The 19,817-nt window shown below is 36.1% G+C and overlaps 1 protein-coding gene across 1 annotated transcript in view; it reads right to left on the bottom strand.

Moving 5' to 3' along the window:
• Positions 1-5,305: 5,305 nt before the first annotated feature.
• ESAM (endothelial cell adhesion molecule) overlaps positions 5,306-19,817 on the bottom strand; it is a 304,262-nt gene continuing 289,750 nt past the window's right edge. The window contains exons 6-7 of the mRNA XM_053690483.1: positions 12,327-12,468; positions 5,306-6,042 (exon numbers count right to left, since the gene is read on the bottom strand). Of these exons, the coding sequence (XP_053546458.1) occupies positions 5,586-6,042; positions 12,327-12,468 (599 nt within the window). The 3' untranslated portion in view covers positions 5,306-5,585. The remainder of the gene's footprint in view (positions 6,043-12,326; positions 12,469-19,817) is intronic.

Consider the following 19,817-nt stretch of genomic DNA (forward strand, 5'->3'; position numbering starts at 1 on the left):
TTCAACAAAGGATACCAAGAGAACTAAGCAAATTAGACCATAGAAGTAAAATTGTTTAAAATTGTATGCTCTACTAGAATCATGAAAGAAACATTTTGGGTTTCATGTCCCTTTAAAATAAGGCTGTCTTCAAAGTAATAATGAGACCATATACCAAATGGGAAGGATAGGAAAGTAGTCTGAAATACTAGGTGAGGTCAAACTATATGGCTTAAAACCACTCAACAACAAATATATTAAAAGAGGTGTTTAAGGTTTTTGTTCTGAATTGATGTATTTAGATTTAAAGAGATATAACAACTGTATTTGAAATGCACAGCAGGGTTCAGAAATTTAAAGGGACGCTAAACACCTTGTAATTACCAAAACACTTCTGTTGTATTGCTATAGAATAACATATGGGACAAATTTTAACATTTAAGAAAAACACCTTGTTTGCTGTAATTGTTTTTCAATAGCTAAACTCTTCCCACTTTCTGCTTTATTTCAAGGAGCTAATCCAGTCTTATTACAGAAGCAGACAAGGCTAGCCACTGTCATGATGTTAGTATACACTGCATTATTTAGCATTTGATGTGATGTGGCCAATAATAGACTGGTATGTTGCAGGGTTAGCCTGGAGATGCCTGTGGTGCATTTACAGTTCTGAAAATTTGAAAAATCAATATTTTCAAAGTTAAACTTCATAAAAGGGGGGCAAAATAAAGAACAAAAGTATATTGTAAAGTTGTTTTCTACACATAATGAAACACTATATATTACAATCTCAAAATGTTTACTGTTACTTTAAAGTCACTCCAATCCATATGAAAATTGAATTGGCTTCTAAACTCCACCCATACTTTGTATTGAAAGAATTTGACAGTGTATTAAATTCCTTGCGAAAACACTTTTCAAGCATAATTTTTGGTCTTTTCAACAGCCCTGACTTCTTGAAAATACATTGTAGCATGTTTCAAACAACGCATCCTGGCTGTTTGCAGAGCAATGCACTACTGGGACCTAGCTACACCTATCTGGTTAGCCAATGGCAACAGGCATATGGGATTAGCAACCAATAACCAACTAGCTCCCAGCAGTGACTTGCTGTTAAGCCTATCTAAGTATTGTTTTCAGCAAAGAATACCAAGAAATCAAATTGACGCAATACACAGCACTGCTTGCTCTCTATGATGTTGTGGTATTTGAATGCTAATGCACATGCTGCTGAAATAGTATTATCTAGAATTTGCTAGAAGCATTTTTAGTGATTGAAGTCAATTGGAGAAATAATTATATTCTAAATTGAAATGCAAATTTATTTTACAATGTACTTCCATTATCTAATTTGCTTTGTTCCCTGGGTATCCTTTGTTTACAGTTGTGTATTGCTCAGGAGCAGCAATGCACAACTGTAAGCTAGCTGTTGATTGGTAGCTGCACATATATGCCTCTTGTCGTTGGCTTACCAGATGTGTTCAGCTAGCTAGCTCCCAATAGTGCATTGTTGCTCTTTCAACAAAGTATACTAAGAGAGTTGTTTAAATTATATGCTCTATCTGAATCATGAAAGAAAAAAAATCTGGGTTTTATGTTCTCCTTTACTGATGGGAGTAATTTGTCTACATCAGAACAAAGTTTGATGTAAACAAATTGAAATCACGCGATTGTTCATGCGATCATGTGATTTCAATTATGGGATCGGGTCAGGGGGGAGTTTCTATAAAGCTAGGCAAGCACTCCAGGCCGCGATCCCATTCAGGAAGCGCCTTTGGCTTTAGTACAGCCAAACGGCTAGGACATTCCATACGGTCCTAACAGCGCTAAAGACCAACACAGTTAGGACAGTAAGGAACGTCCTAACGGCAGAAAGGGGTTTAGTATAGAAACTTTCAGTACAGGTAGGGAAACCACAGACAAAATCAGCTATTTCAAATGATGATATAAAGGTAAAGGATCAATTTGTAAACAATTCAATATTCTCCAGCTGGTAAAATGGATCATTGGGAACAAACTTAAAGGGGAGAAAATGTATTTATGTCAGCACGTCTAATAGACTGGAATCCAATCACCTGAGTTGCATACAAACATTTTGCAGAGCTTACTCTAATGAAGAAGAATGGGCTTCATAATTATAATATCTATTTTGTTATGTACATGTGCTTGCCACAAATAAGTTTTGTTCCCATTTGTATGCGACTAGAAAATAGAACCATAACTGCAATTGTAAAATATAGTATTACAACTTCATTTGCACTTTTGCTACCGTACAAAAGTCTGAGATATAAATTGCACCAGTAATGAAGATAAACAGTCCCCTTTATATTATGGCTTTAAACATTTGAAAACAATCTTTTAAATCAAAACAAATGTATTAAACAAGCAGAAACATGTATTTCATAATGATAGACTGAATCATGTATGGGTCAAATAAATGTAGGTACGTGTAATGTAGAATGAATACAACATTGTTGTAGATATTAATGAATCATGTTTTTTCCAGCAATGTTTACTGGATGCAAAATAAAGCTAAACACAATGTGTATATTTATTGGTGACGTTTTGAGGAACAACCTTCCCCTTCCTCAGACATCTTAAACTGTGAGAATTAGGCGTTTAAATACCCATAAACCCCACCCCCAATCACTTTTATTTCTCACTAGTGTTAGGAAGCGTGTTTAGAATCTTGCTTTAAATGGTGTTTGTAATATATCATTATTACTTGGATCTGATCGGATGGATAGCGAATTATGGTTTACTGATGGTTGCTGATGTGCAGCGGTTTATTTGACGGAACATACAAAATAAGCGATCAAGAAAATTACATACACTATTTAAGGCAAGATTCTAAACACGCTTCTTAACGCTAATGGTCGAAATTGGGTTTATTAAGCTGATACCTTTTATAACGTTAATGTAGAGATGATGATATGAGTATTAATGGTTTGCTAGTTGGAAACGACCTGTTGGGTGTGATGTGGATTCAAATAACCAATTATGAGTGTGCTAGTCGAGCTATGCAAAGGTATGACGTCAGTCTGTCAAACTAAGGCCATCAGTAAGTCTATTGATTTTTCTATGATACAACTGACTGAGTTCATGGGGTAGATGAATGTCTACACATTAGTTCACACTATTATTGCACATAATTACATCACTGATTATAAGTTGGAATTAAGGTTTTTGCACACAGTGTAATATGATTTTGCACATGGTCTATCTTTATTGGTTTCAAGGAGGGGGAGGGTTTTTCAAGCATATTTAAGTGAGGATTTTTACACTGTTTGTTTGTCTGAAGAAGGGATAGTTTTTATTCCGAAACGTCACATCAATAAATAAGATTTGTTTCACAGTCGACTCAAGACCAGTGAGTGCTTAATGGGGACTTATTGTGTTAAATATTGGCAAAGCACCCTGGCAGTTGGTGACAGGTGGTGAGAGTGCAACTATATTACACTTATATATATCTATATGTGTGTATATATATATATGTGCGTGTGTATGTGTATATATATATATATATATATATATATATATATATATATACAGGGAGTGCAGAATTATTAGGCAAATGAGTATTTTGACCACATCATCCTCTTTATGCATGTTGTCTTACTCCAAGCTGTATAGGCTCGAAAGCCTACTACCAATTAAGCATATTAGGTGATGTGCATCTCTGTAATGAGAAGGGGTGTGGTCTAATGACATCAACACCCTATATCAGGTGTGCATTATTATTAGGCAACTTCCTTTCCTTTGGCAAAATGGGTCAAAAGAAGGACTTGACAGGCTCAGAAAAGTCAAAAATAGTGAGATATCTTGCAGAGGGATGCAGCACTCTTAAAATGGCAAAGCTTCTGAAGCGTGATCATCGAACAATCAAGCGTTTCATTCAAAATAGTCAACAGGGTCACAAGAAGCGTGTGGAAAAACCAAGGCGCAAAATAACTGCCCATGAACTGAGAAAAGTCAAGCGTGCAGCTGCCAAGATGCCACTTGCCACCAGTTTGGCCATATTTCAGAGCTGCAACATCACTGGAGTGCCCAAAAGCACAAGGTGTGCAATACTCAGAGACATGGCCAAGGTAAGAAAGGCTGAAAGACGACCACCACTGAACAAGACACACAAGCTGAAACGTCAAGACTGGGCCAAGAAATATCTCAAGACTGATTTTTCTAAGGTTTTATGGACTGATGAAATGAGAGTGAGTCTTGATGGGCCAGATGGATGGGCCCGTGGCTGGATTGGTAAAGGGCAGAGAGCTCCAGTCCGACTCAGACGCCAGCAAGGTGGAGGTGGAGTACTGGTTTGGGCTGGTATCATCAAAGATGAGCTTGTGGGGCCTTTTCGGGTTGAGGATGGAGTCAAGCTCAACTCCCAGTCCTACTGCCAGTTTCTGGAAGACACCTTCTTCAAGCAGTGGTACAGGAAGAAGTCTGCATCCTTCAAGAAAAACATGATTTTCATGCAAGACAATGCTCCATCACACGCGTCCAAGTACTCCACAGCGTGGCTGGCAAGAAAAGGGTATAAAAGAAGAAAATCTAATGGCATGGCCTCCTTGTTCACCTGATCTGAACCCCATTGAGAACCTGTGGTCCATCATCAAATGTGAGATTTACAAGGAGGGAAAACAGTACACCTCTCTGAACAGTGTCTGGGAGGCTGTGGTTGCTGCTGCACGCAATGTTGATGGTGAACAGATCAAAACACTGACAGAATCCATGGATGGCAGGCTTTTGAGTGTCCTTGCAAAGAAAGGTGGCTATATTGGTCACTGATTTGTTTTTGTTTTGTTTTTGAATGTCAGAAATGTATATTTGTGAATGTTGAGATGTTATATTGGTTTCACTGGTAAAAATAAATAATTGAAATGGGTATATATTTGTTTTTTGTTAAGTTGCCTAATAATTATGCACAATAATAGTCACCTGCACACACAGATATCCCCCTAAAATAGCTCAAACTAAAAACTACTTCCAAAAATATTCAGCTTTGATATTAATGAGTTTTTTGGGTTCATTGAGAACATGGTTGTTGTTCAATAATAAAATTAATCGTCAAAAATACAACTTGCCTAATAATTCTGCACTCCCTTTATATGTGTGTGTGTGTGTGTATATGTGTGTATATATAATATATATATATATATATATATATATATATAGTCAAAAAAAAAGACAAGAATCCAATCTTAAATTCACCTGGGGTGCAACAGAAAAATTGCATAACGGTAAAAGAGAGTGCACTCACCAGGATCTTTTCATCTAAAGAATAAAATAGATGAAAAAGTCTCTTTTACTGTTTTATATATATATATATATATATATATAAACACTTTTAAAAGCAAAAGATTCACCATAAACAAAATTTTAAACAAATGATATCAGAGATAGAAAATATAAAATTTACACCTTTCATAAGCAGATAAAGGAGGTATAATATCTGTATATATCTGGGACAGTAGCGGCACCCATGAATTGTAGCTGATTAACAAACTTGAGACGTCTTTCGATGCTTTTTTATAAATGTTGGCTATTGAATAATACTTGTAAACTATCAGTAATGTTTATTGTAGAAAAATATAAAAGTGCTTGATGATGAGTCACACCAGTGATCCCGCCTGGCTTTGGGCTGGCACCATTACTGGCACTGCCCCCATTCTCACAAGATTGGATGGTGTCACTCCAGATGTTATATGAAGTTCTTTTCTTGGAGGCTGATGTTCCATTCCATTTGTTTTCTGCAGTGTGTTTCTATTGGCTGGCATTGCAGTGTTGTAAAAGTTACCGTTCTGGGGTGGCATATAGGTTGGTAATGTCTGGCTGGACAAGCTTGGTGATGGCGTTGTTACTCCGCTTGCATTGTGCGCATAGTTAGGCTTAAAGCCCACGTTACTTCCTGCTGCAGTAATTACAGAGCCTGTTTCAGAAGGAGATTTGGATGCGTATGATTTGTGTTCCCTGTTTGTGTTCACAGATGATAACGTGCCATTTTTGAAAACTATATCTGATCCGTTGCCTTTTGCCCACGTAAGAGTTTTTGGAGCTTGAGCATCCTCTCTGTAAAACAAAAATAAATGATAAATAAATCATAGAGTATTAAATCCTACTTTCACGTGTTTGCAGTCACAATTTACTTCTTGTGCATAGAGATCATATTGGCTTGATATTATATAAAAAAAACACTAAATCTTCCTAAATTGTATCAGAAAACTCACCTAAAATCTTTAGATAAAGAGAGATCAGACCAAAACTAAAATGCACATGAATGTATTTTAATTTTGATTTGAAGTAATTTTGCTCAGTCATGTTTACTGTGCATGGTACAAATATACTCCAGCCTGCCCCCTAAGATCCAACAATGTATCTGCTTCTTACACCTACCATCACCTCTTCCCATGCTAGACTGCAGGACTTCTCTTGTGCGGCACCAACCCACTGGAACGCACTTCCTTGCGCTGTCAGACTTTCCCCTATTCTGCCTTATTTAAAATGCTCCCTAAAGACATTTTTTGTTCGGGACAGCTTATCCCCCAACTCAGTAATAAATTAATTCCTCTTACCTAATAATTGCCCTTAACTAAATCTGTTTTATCATCATTCTCACTTTGAAAACCTCACCTCCTGTTTCTCACCCTTCTACCCTTCTAAATTGACATAAATAGGGCCCTCAATTCCTCCTGTATTTCTGAAATTGTGTCTCATACCAGCATTGCATCATTATTTTACTTATATCAGTTGTACCCATGGACAGCGCTTTATAAATAGTATAAAAATAAAATAAAAATATATATGTATGTCCAGGGCACCTTAATTCAGAGACAGTCTGCCTGGTCAAAAAGCAAATATTGTGGTAGATATCTGTCAGGGATGTCACTAACTGAGTCATTGCCAACACAATATATACTCTCTGAGAAGTCATGTTATTGAACGCAGGTGCACAAGGCTTTTTTCCAAAAAACAATTCTTTTTAAAACTGAAATACATTGATGTACATATCAATTATGGGGTCCTTTAAATCTGTTTTAGAAAATTAATCTTAACAGGATATCCCTACCAGCTTTAACTTACAGTGAGTTTTTTTTCCTTGTAAATAGTCCCTGAATTATGTATTAAATATTACTTTATTTATACTTTATTTATATTTACAATGGCCCAAATTGCAAGCCATCAGAACTTCCATGTGAAATGCCTTGTATGACTTTTTGCAGGGGTTTCGTATTCAAAGGTTTTGAAACCAATAAAAAAAACAGTCGGTTAGATTACGAGTTGTGCGTTAGGGTTAAAAAGCAGGGTTAAGAGGTCCTAACGCTGCTTTTTAACGTCCGCTGGTATTACGAGTCTTGCAGGGACAGGTGTACCGCTCACTTTTTTTGCCAGACTCGGAAGTACCGCAAATCCACTTACGTCAATTGCGTATCCTATATTTTCAATGGGACTTGCATAGTGCCGGTATTACGAGTCTGACCAAAAGTGAGAGGTAGACCCTCTCCTGTCAAGACTGGTACCGCATTTTAAAGTCAGTAGTTAAGAGTTTTACACTACAACGCCGTAGCATAAAACTCTTAACTAAAGTGTTACAAAGTACACTAACACCCATAAACTACCTATTAACCCCTAAACCGAGGCCCCCCCCACATTGCAAACAATAAAATAAATATTTTAACCCCTAATCTGCTGAACCGGACATCGCCACCACTATAATAAATATATTAACCCCTAAACCACCGCACTCCTGCATCTCAAACACTAGTTAAATATTATTAACCCCTAATCTGCCGGCCCTAACATTGCCGACACCTACCTACATTTATTAACCCCTAATCTGCCGCCCCCAACGTCTCCGCCACTATAATAGTTATTAACCCCTAAACCTAAGTCTAACCCTAACACCCCCTAACTTAAATATAATTTAAATAAATCTAAATAAAATTACTACAATTAACTAAATTATTCCTATTTAAAACTAAATACTTACCTATAAAATAAACCCTAAACTAGCTACAATATAACTAATAGTTACATTGTAGCTATCTTATGGTTTATTTTACAGGCAATTTTGTATTTATTTTAACTAGGTACAATAGTTACTAAATAGTTATTAACTATTTAATAACTACCTAGTTAAAATAAAGACAAATTTCCCTGTAAAATAAAACCTAACCTAAGTTACAATTACACCTAACACTACACTATAATTAAATAAATTAACTAAATTAAATACAATTAATTACAATTAAATAAAATTATCTAAAGTACGAGAAAAACCAAACACTAAATTACAGAAAATAATAAAATAATTACAAGATTTTTAAACTAGTTACACCTACTCTAATCCCCCTAACAAAATAAAAAAGCCCACCAAAATAAAAAAAGCCCTACCCGGGGGCGGAGCCAACTGCCAAAGCAATAAGACGTGCCATTACTAAGCTCCTGAAGCCTGATTACTAAAATATTTATTTCAGATGGTCTAAAAGCCTATATATATTTATATTCTTATATATTCTTCTTCGCATAACACCAGGACATGGACTTTATACTTTGGGTCTAAGATAAACCTTCATGGATGCCAGCTGAAAACGTTGCAGTGAGTCCAACATTTTCTCTGATTTGCCAGACATCCGCTCGACGGACTAGCCCACTCCCCGGCTCCCCATCTAGCCGAGTAACAGCACCTCTGAAATACTCAAAATGGAGGAGTTTTCAACATGCCTTATTTCTCTACTGGAAGGGCTGAGTGGTAAAGCCGATATACACTTTCACGGCTTACAGACTACCATTAAAGAACTGCGACACCAGGATGGCGTCTCTCCCTTAAACTCCTATGACAGATATGAGGCAACCCCAGTGGAAGCCCTGTTGCCTGCTCTACACTTCCATCAACAAATGCAAGAAGAGCAGTCCGGACGAGTTTCAACAGACATCTTCACAGAGACAGCAAGCCGTAACCCGATACAGCCACGCTATGATGATCCGTTACACATGACGGCTGTAATATCAGAGTCAACAGGATCCACCACAACCATTGCAGGGCACCACCTCCAGCTCTTTCTCTCTTCCTACCTGCGTTCCCAAATAGCCCTAATGCCTAACACCTTCAAGATTCTGGGGGATGTAGGCGACTACTGCGGGCAATTTGTAGAGAACTTCTACATTTCACATAAGGCATTTACCGCATGGGGGAGAAGAGACCGGACTGCCGATTTATCTTATATTCACGAACAGAGTACCCCGCATCATTCCCTCTCGCAGATGTTCCACTCCACTAACGAAGTCCACCCAGAGACCTGCCGGGGTCCCCAAAATGAGGATAAAGTTGGAGTGGGTTAGAGAGGATACTTATACATCCTCAAAGATCTTCCCTCTGGCTCCCAGGAACTTAAGTGTATATCCATGACTGAGACTGTCTCTTATAATTGAAGTTTGTTGTTAATACTTCATCTTAATCGTTTCATAGGTATATATTATGTGTCCCTGATCAGACTTCTTGACATTTTAGCTAATGTTTAGACAGGCTGAATACGGTTGATCAGTTTTTCATTTTTTTTTTCCTGTTTCCCTTTTCCTTTCAAAGCTAAAGTTACTTGGTTTGAGTTACTATGATGTTATTACTACTGAACATAAGAGTTTTATACCTCTTTGTTCCTGAGAGTTGGTGTAGGGGTTAGATTATATTCATAACCTGATCATTTACACATCCTTGACCCCAAATGTCCATGTGCCCATAAGTCTGCTAAGACGTACAAAGCTTATTCTAAATTTAAGTCTTTCCCATATTCCCCCTCCTAAGCTTACATTCTACCTCAAAAATGTTTTCTCTATGTGCCAGTTCTGTCACTCATAGTAAATATATGTGCAGTAATGTAATACAGCTACTCACTAGCTTTATACCACATCATATTATACTTGCTCTTATTCTAATATTATTGCTTCACACCATTAGAGCTTTTCTAGATAAGACTTATTTAGATACACATATATGTAAGCTCCTGCATATGTTGGTTCCTAAAGTTTATATATCTTATATGTGAGTGAATTTAATGAGCTAGGTAGCACTCAGCTTTACTTAGGTTTATATCCTCATGCAAAGCAGATTGTAGGAGATAGTACTTATTAGCCCAACCCTAGTTAGATGGCGCAAACTATCGCAGTATGTTTAAAGCTTATATTATGTGCGTCTGTTTAACCATGTATATCTATGACACACCAATAATCTATATAGTCACGGTGGAAAGCATATCTAGATATTTTATTACTAAAATTGAGCCTCAATATCATTGTTCGAAAGTTATTTGAGTATTGAAATGTCTATGCGTATGGTTGTTATACCTCTGTTATCCAAAACCCCTACTGCTATATATAGATCACATCAGATGGTTGAGACCGGACCAGACATGTTAACCCCATTATTTCTATTCCTGTAGCTTTTTATGTTTATTTATCTCCTTTCTCTCTATCCCCGCCTGTATCATGTTCATACCACTAGGTTAGAGATGAGGTTATGTAACTTGGAAATTTTTGATTGTCAGCTTTTGGCTATATTCAGTCAGATATTCTACATTGCGCCTGCCTAGTGCGTACACATAAATGACAACCCTACTGCTTAGAAATATTACCATACTTATGTCTATGACTATCATATAAATAGAGGTTACTGCACAATGTGGTTATGTAAGTATATTCTCCAAGGCTTGCTTTTATAGTCTATACTGGTTTAGAGAATAACTAGCTATTATTTCTTGAAAAGTCTGTACTCCTCTCTTTTTCTTACAGTTTATTTTATCATGTGATGTTAGTATTTGCTCTATTATTTTGTGATGTATTAGATATATGGGGTAAGTAGATTATATCGCTCCAGTGTAGCTCTCATTCTGATGTCTCCTTTATGTACCATAAATGAGGAGCCAATTACATACTCTCATTATCCTTGCATTGGCTTTAGTTGCAAGGTGCTCTTATATTTCAGCAGAGGTTTTGTATTAGGACCTAACCTAGAGTACATTATATATGCTAACTCAGAGGGATTAAGCTTAACTTCTCATGGTTGACCAGCAACCTATTTATACTCCCATCCCTCAATGACTGACATGCAGCTATGTCTAAATTTGTTTCCTTATACATACTAACTGGCTCCGCCCTCCCCCCCTACTCTATTTTGAGCGTCTCTCGCCCGCTGCATCCCCCTTCCCCATAAAACTATAGAGCTACCTCCTCCCTAGCCCTAATTTTTATTGAACAGATACCCTAATTTTCTTTTTATTTAGTTAGGAGAGGACCATTTTTGCTTATATTATTTTTATGATACTCTACAATAAAACTGAAGTCTAGCTATAAGTTTGCCCACAATTTATAGTAACACTAGGGTTATTTGAATGCTTTGCTCTTCTAATTGTGCTGTATATACAGTTATCTGTGAATGTTTAGGGGCATACCCTTTGTTTATTGTATTTGTTTTTGACTTCAATAAAAATTATTTTAAAAAAAAAAAAGCCCTACCCTACCCTAAATTACAAATAGCCCGTAAAAGGGCCTTTTGCGGGGCATTGCCCCAAAGTAATCAGCTCTTTTACCTGTAAAAAAAAGTACAAATACCCCCCCAACATTAAAACCCACCACCCACACAACCAACCCTACTCTAAAACCCACCCAATCCCCCCTTAAAAAAACCTAACACTAACCCCTTGAAGATCACCCTACCGTGAGACATCTTCACCCAACCGGGCAGAAGTCTTCATCCAACCGAGCAGAAGTCTTCATCCAGACGGCATCTTCTATCTTCATCCATCTGGCACGGAGCGGGTCCATCTTCAAGACATCCAACGCGGAGCATCCTCTTCTAACAACGGCCGACGACTGAATGAAGGTTCCTTTAAATGACGTCATCCAAGATGGCGTCCCTTCAATTCCGATTGGCTGATAGAATTCTATCAGCCAATCGGAATTAAGGTAGAAAAAATCCTATTGGCTGATGCAATCAGCCAATAGGATTGAAGTTCAATCCTATTGGCTGATCCAATCAGCCAATAGGATTGAGCTGGCATTCTATTGGCTGTTCCAATCAACCAATAGAATGCCAGTTAAATCCTATTGGCTGATTGCATCGGCCAATAGGATTTTTTCTACCTTAATTCCGATTGGCTGATAGAATTCTATTAGCCAATCGGAATTGAAGGGACGCCATCTTGGATGACGTCATTTAAAGGAACCTTCAAAGTTAACCAATTTGTCTTCAAGCAGGAATGTAATTAGGGTGTAGACTCATGAACTAAAGTTGGACATCACAGATTGTTCTTTTTATAAAAAATAGAAAAGCAAAGAATATGCAGAATATCTAATATACTTACTTAATGTCATTTTCCATTTCATCTTGTGAGTCCTTCTTTTTGCATCTGTAGAAATAAAACAGAACACCCACCAGGATTGCCAGACAGAATACTCCAACAATGGATCCCACAACTGCTCCAACAATTACTGCTGTCCTAGAAACTGAAACATAAACCACATGTCAATTGATCTTAGATAATCCTTAAAAGACAAGAGGGTAATTCACAACATGGCTTCATATCAAACCTGCTATAGAGATGCACTATGTTGAGAGTAAGGGGCCGATATATCAAAGTGCAGCAGACATGATCCACTGTAGCGGATCATGTCCACCGCACATCGATAAATGCCGACAGCATACGCTGTCGGCATTTATTATTGCACAAGCATTTCACTAGAAATACTTGTGAAATGCCGCCCCCTGCAGTATCGCGGCCAATCAGCCGCTAGCAGGGGGTGTCAATCAACCCGATCGTATGCTAACTGGCAGATTGCTGTCCGCCGCCTCAGAGGTAGCTGACAAGTTAAGGAGCAGAGGTCTTAAGACCACTGCTTCTTAACTCCTGTTTCGGGCGAACCTGAAGGCTCATGCAGTAACAGGTGTATACGGCCCCATTTGGGCCATGATAAATCGGCCTCTAAGAGCCTAGAAAATGAATGCAGGGCATGGAAACAGAAGCTCTGTGCATCTAACAATTATAGTTCTCTGTCAAATGCTTTTAAACACACAAAAGTATGGATGGAACAAAGGAATCTTCTACAAGCATACTCTACGAGAGTGGAAAACAATATGGGACTTGCCTTATTTACTAAAGGCATTGTAATATGAATTGACAATGGTCAGATTCAATTAATACTGTTTAACTATGTATAGTAGCTTGTGTGAGACATCCCTATGTCTATATCTAACAACAACAGACAGAGATATTGATTATTCTATAAAGTAATAATATCTTATTAGGTCACACAATGGAACACTTTATATAGCTATGAGGTTATGGTATTGTTAAAAAAACTAAATACAAATTTTGCGCAAATGGCAATGTCTTGGTAGCTTTAGGGTCCACTGCAAACCTAATGGTAATATATCTGGCTGTTGTCTAGGAAATTCGGGGTAAACTGTTAATTGTCCGTGACTTTTTTGATGACTTATTTGAAAATTGCTTCTTTAGATAACATTTTAATTTTTTTACATTTGTTAACAAAATATGTCTACCACGTGAAAATGGTAATTGGATATCAGTTTAAAAGAGAATTTAATTTAAAGGGATATGATTTTTTTTCTTTTCTTATTCAGACAGCATACAATTGAAAAAGTTTCGAATTTACTTCTATTAACAAATGTGTTTAGTTCCCATGGTATTCTTTGGTGAAGAGATACCTAGGTTGGTGTCTGGAGCACTACATGAAAGGAAACAGTGCTGCCATCTAGTTTGTAGATGAATAACATTCTTGAAAAACTGCTGCCATATAGTGATCCAAACACAGTTACACTCCTAAATTTACATCCCTGATATTCAACAAAAGATATTAATAGATCAAAGAAACATTTGATAATAGAAGAAAATTAGAAAGGTTTCTAAAATGCAATGCTCTTCCTGAATCATGATAAGAAATATTTTGGGTATTGAGTCCCTTTAAAGGGACATGATAATAATTTTTGTAATTGTTTTGAATAAAAAGGTGTACAAGTTTTAAATAAATGAACTTTTTATGTTGGAATTGTTTCAGTTAGCAACAGGACTCATTCGTACATAATCATGCACTACTGTAAGTCTCACTTTAAATTCAAACCATAACATAGCAGTTTTCTTACATGTTTAATAACAGTTAAGGGGCCGAATGGCCCCAATCGCCCTGTTTCCGCGCAAGCTTTCAGGCTCACTGGAAATGGGAGTTAAGCCTTAAGACAGCTGCTACTTAACTCGTCCGCTACCTCTCAGGCTGCGGACATCAATCCGCCTGATCTCATACGAACGGGTTGATTGACACCCCCTGCTAGATTGGCCGCGAATCTGAAGGTGGCGGCATTGCACAAGCAGTTCACCAGAACTGCTTCTGTAATGTTAAATGCCGACAGCATATGCTGTCGGCATTCAGTGATGTCTGGCAGACATTATCCATTACAGCGGATCATGTCCGCCAGACATTGATAAATCGGCCCCTGTATCTATATTATATATGAAAATTTTTGAGAACTATGTCACCTAAAACAGAGATGAATTATTAAACATTCTTGCAAAGAACATACTAAAGTGAATAGTCATATGAGCTGAAAAAAATATATTTTTCAATTTACATTTAGAACAGATTGCTATTATTTTTTAATTCATTTCACAATTATTTTTTTAGCAATACATAAGCAAAACAATGCAAATGTTTGTTAGATATATTTCCTTCAACAAGATACAGTTTTCAATTATGTGTGTAACACCTGTACTTTTAAATCAATGTCCCCACAAAATATATTTCTTTTTTCTATTTTTATTTATATGTCATTTGTATTGTATCAACAGGAAGAATGTCTGAAGCTGTATTTTTCTTTGAAAGAGAGAACAACTGATAAACTGCTGCCCCCTAATGGCAATAATCTAGAAGTATATAATCAAGTATTAAAGATTAATTCTCAAACTGTCCAGCAAGTTTAACTCCAAGATTAAACTGAATGTAAACAATATACAGAGTGTGCCACTCTATCTGAGTGTCAGACAAATGCAAAAATTATATTTGGTATTCCTAAAATCGTTAAAGGGAAAGTATAGTAAAAGTTAAACATCCATGCTTCAGATAGAGCATGCAATTTTAAGCAACTTTCTAATTTACTCCTATTACCAATTTTTCTTTGTTCTCTTGCTATCTTTATTTTAAAAAGCCGTAATGTAATCTTAGAAGCCGGCCCATTTTTGGGTAGTTAAAACTTATCTCAGCTTTAATATAAAAACCATACCTAAAATGCATAAACGTAACTATTTAAATACATATAATTAAATATTTAAAACAATTTGATTACCTATGCAATGTGCAGAATATGTATTTAAAAATCCAAAAAATGCTAAAACTTTAAACTTAAAAATATATATAGGGGGAATTTGTCTGTTTCACCTTACATTTTAATTCATATAGATATGTCCATAAAATCATTAGCAAACAATATTTAATCTATAAATACATATATATATAAAAAATCAATCGATATTTCCTATGTATACTTAACTCTTACTCAAAAAGTATCTTAGATCTAATTTAACACTTTGCTTAAAAAGCAATGTGAAAACAGAAGGATTGGTTACAAATGAGATCAACTGGTTTTTTTATGTGTGGGAGAAAAAACTGTTTGAGTTGTCTACATATAGATAAAGATCATTCAGGATTTAGATCCTTAAGAGACAATAGAATGTATCCAATCAAAGAATGTATAAACTATAAAAGTACACATGTTGTGTACCATCTCTCTTGTCCGTGCAGGAAGATTTACATAGGTAGGACCAAGAGGAGTTTCAAGACCCGCCTAAGAGAGCATCTGGTCAACATAGAAAAAGGGGTCTTGACCCATGGGGGCTCAGCCCATTTCTGTGAAGTGCATAATAAGGATCCAAGTAGCCTTAGGGCTAAGGCCATTGAGAGAGTAAAACTGGATATAAGAGGGGGTAATAGACTCCTAGCTCTGCGACAGAGAGAGACCTACTGGATCAGAACTCTGGGGTCTCTTGAACCAAATGGAATGAACAGAGAGATCAATCTGGCCGCCTTCTTGGTTGATGAATAGGACCCTTATATAAGAAATATAAAATGGGCCTCTGAGAACTTAATTGGTGGCAGTTTGAAGAGATTATGCTGTAATATTTATGGTACAGCTGACAAGAAATTAACTTACGAATCTGACACGCAACCATTAGATTTTTGACACATAGATACACTGGACATACATATGTTTTCACATTAGTTAGTACCATAGGTATCATTGTGCACTTAGCTGACATCAGCCACTAATTGGTATACATTCCTATATAGTGAACAATTACTATGAGGTATACACATAAAGGTTGTAACTAAAACCCATTTTTTAAGATGAATCAAGCACTAGTCATCTTTGGTCTCTATGGATGATTATTATTATTACATTTTTTAAGCAAAGTGTTAAATTGGATCTAAGAGACTTTTTGAGTAAGAGTTAAGTATACACAGGAAATATCGATTGATCTTTTATATATATATATATGTATTTATAGATTAAATATTGTTTGCTAATGATTTTATGGACATATCTATATGAATTAAAATGTAAGGTGAAATGGACAAATTCCCCCTATATATATTTTTAAGTTTAAAGTTTTAGCATTTTTTGGATTTTTAAATACATATTCTGCACATTGCATAGGTAATCGAATTGTTTTTAATATTTAATTGTATGTATTTAAATAGTTACGTTTATGCATTTTAGGTATGGTTTTTATTTTAAAGCTGAGATAAGTTTTAAAACCATATAGATAGGGTTGCTTATTATTATTATTATTATTTTTGTATTAGTTTGTGTATTAATTATTTGTACCCATAACATGCATAAATTGTATGTGTGCTAGAAACTCAGTGTAGTTTCAATTAGTATTCATTAACCGCAAGTGCAGAGCAGTGGAGTTCTACAAAGGATCCGTCTCTGTTTGGGTTAAACATACCTGTGGAGGAGGAGCATTATGTTAATACACGTATAAAAGATAAGATGGTGGAACAAGTGGGCAGCCTCTGACAAAGTAGGGAGTACCCCTACGAAACGCGTAAGGCCACGCCCACCATTCACACGCTACCACTAACAGCTGATGCAAGTTGCCGGCTTCTATTGCTTGCATGCGGCTGATTTCAGTGGCGTGTTTCTTTTAACTTTAAACTAGTACCCATATCTTACAAACTGGATAAAGTGTATGGTGATCCTGGGAACAGCTTGCACATTTGTTTGGTGTGTGTAATATCTGGACACGCTATCAATGTACTTTGTTTGCAGCTGATCGGACACAATGGGATTTCGTCTGAGAGACCTGGATGGTTCCCAAGCGCTTTTTTCATACCTCATTTATGTTGAGGTTATCCTTGTGAGTTTTCAATTGTAGATGTGTTAATAAATGTTTTGTTTTTACATACATATTGCACTTAGAGGTGTTGCGCCTGTTTTCCTTTTTTCTTTTCTATACAGTTTATATCCGGTGTTCAGAGCCGTGACAGGTGTATGGCAGCAACCCAGGCTCTAGTGCAGCATTGACACCTACTCCCCATATATCCTTTTTTCAGTTATCTCAGTGGGGCGCTCAAAATTATATTTTATTTGTCATTTTTGGGTAGTGCTTGCTAAATGGTGTCTAAATGTAGCCATCCAATCAGTAAGCGCTACCCAGATGCTGAACCAAAAATGGTCTGGCTCCTATGCTTACTTTTCAGCTTTTTTAAATAAACATACCAAGAGAACAAAGGAAAATTGATAAAAGGAGTAAATTAGAAAGTTGCATAAAATTGCATTCTCTATCTGAATCATAAAAGTTTATTTTTTGACTAGACTATCCCTTTAATAAATGTGTCTAAAAAACCTGTAATAGGCATTTCTAAAATATTTATTCTAAATCATATAAAACATACAAAACATATGTGTTCCTATTTTAAGAATATTAATACACACGGATCCTTGTTTAAATAATAAATCAGAATTTCTCAAAACTAAAATTTCCAGTTCAATCCACAATATTAGAGAAAATCTTAGTCCCAAACAAAAGAAGAAAAAAAGGAGGCGAGAAAGTCAGCAGGATGGTATGATGAAGAAAGGGGACATACAGATATTACATTTGTGAGTACTCACTGTTACGGACTTTATCAAATGGATTAATGATCGATCAATATTAACTATTGCCCCTTAGATCAATGATCAAACACTAATGGGATCATATTCAGGAAGCCTTTTTATACTATTGTTAAAGGGACACTGAACCCAATTTTTTACTTTCGTGAATCAGATAGAGCATGCAATTTTAAGCAACTTTCTAATTTACTCCTATTATCAAATTTTCTTCATTCTCTTGGTATCTTTATTAGAAATGCAAGAATGTAAGTTTAGATGCCGGCCCATTTTTGGTGAACAACCTGGGTTGTTCTTGCGGATTGGTAGATACAATAATCCACCAATAAAAAAGTGCTGTCCAGAGTACTGAAACAAAAAAAAAGCTTAGATGCCTTCTTCTTCAAATAAAGATAGCAAAAGAACGCAGAAAAATTGATAATAGGAGTAAATTACAAAGTTGCTTAAAATTGCATGCTCTATCTGAATCACACAAAAAAAATTGTGTTCAGTGTCCCTTTAAGTTCTTTTGTTTGAGGCTAAGATTTTTTTCTAACACTGTGAATTAAACTAGACAGTTTTGAAACATTATGATTTAATATTTCAACAAGGATCCGTGTGATTTAATATTTTTAAAGATGGAACACATATGTTTTGTATGTTTTCTATGATTTAGAATAAAATATTTTAGAAATTCCTATTATATATTTTTTAGACATGCTGAGAATTATGGGAAATGTAGATCCAAAACCTCTGGGGGGCCAAGTTTGACTTTGTCTGCTCTAGGGTGTGAGGCAATCCTTTCAACGTGTGTTGCTCAGAGTTGTACAAATATTTGGTGTGGTGATTTTTCACAAGAATAAATCCAGCTCCGAAAAGAGCCAAACAGTACAAGCGGCCGCCTTCTTCCGCATTTGGAGCTTCACAAAGAATCTGAATGCTCATATCTAATGTCTATGTAAAGCGCAGGTGGGGTTGCATCTCTACATCCCTAAAGAAAACTAATACAGAATGTTAGGGGTGTGGAGGAAGCTGCAAAAAAATGGTAGGAAGAAAATATACATTTGTTAAAGATATAAGTAAGGATATAAAAAAAAAAGGAACGGTTTTAGTACTGAGGTTAGGTAGGTTTTATAAATGTGTTTACAATAGTTGTTTAAATTTAACATTACTTTAATGTGGGGGTAACCTTTGCCTAAACTTGATCAATTTTGGATTGAAGTAACAATGTTTACACTCTGGGGTTGATTTCTCATATGTCGAGCGGACACACTCGACATTGCTAAATGCAAACAGCATAAGCTGTCCGCAATTATAGTTGCACAAGAATTTCTGGTTAAATGGACACTGTACCCAAAAATTTTCTTTTGTGATTTAGATTGAGCATGAAATTTTAAGCAACTTTCTAATTTACTCCTATTATCAAATTTTCTTCATTCTCTTGGTATCTTTATTTAAAATTCAAGAATGTAAGTTTAGATGCCGGCCCATTTTTGATGAACAACCTGGGTTGTCCTTGCTGATTGGTGGATAAATCCATCCACCAATAAAAAAGTGCTGTCCAGAGTACTGAAACAAAAAAAAACTTAGATGTCTTCTTTTTCAAATAATGATAGCAAGAGAAGGAAGAACAATTGATAATAGGAGTAAATTAGAAAGTTGCTTAAAATTGCATGCTCTATCTGAATTACAAAAG

This window comes from Bombina bombina, chromosome 8 (assembly GCF_027579735.1).
Source record: "Bombina bombina isolate aBomBom1 chromosome 8, aBomBom1.pri, whole genome shotgun sequence".
Lineage (NCBI taxonomy): Eukaryota > Metazoa > Chordata > Amphibia > Anura > Bombinatoridae > Bombina > Bombina bombina.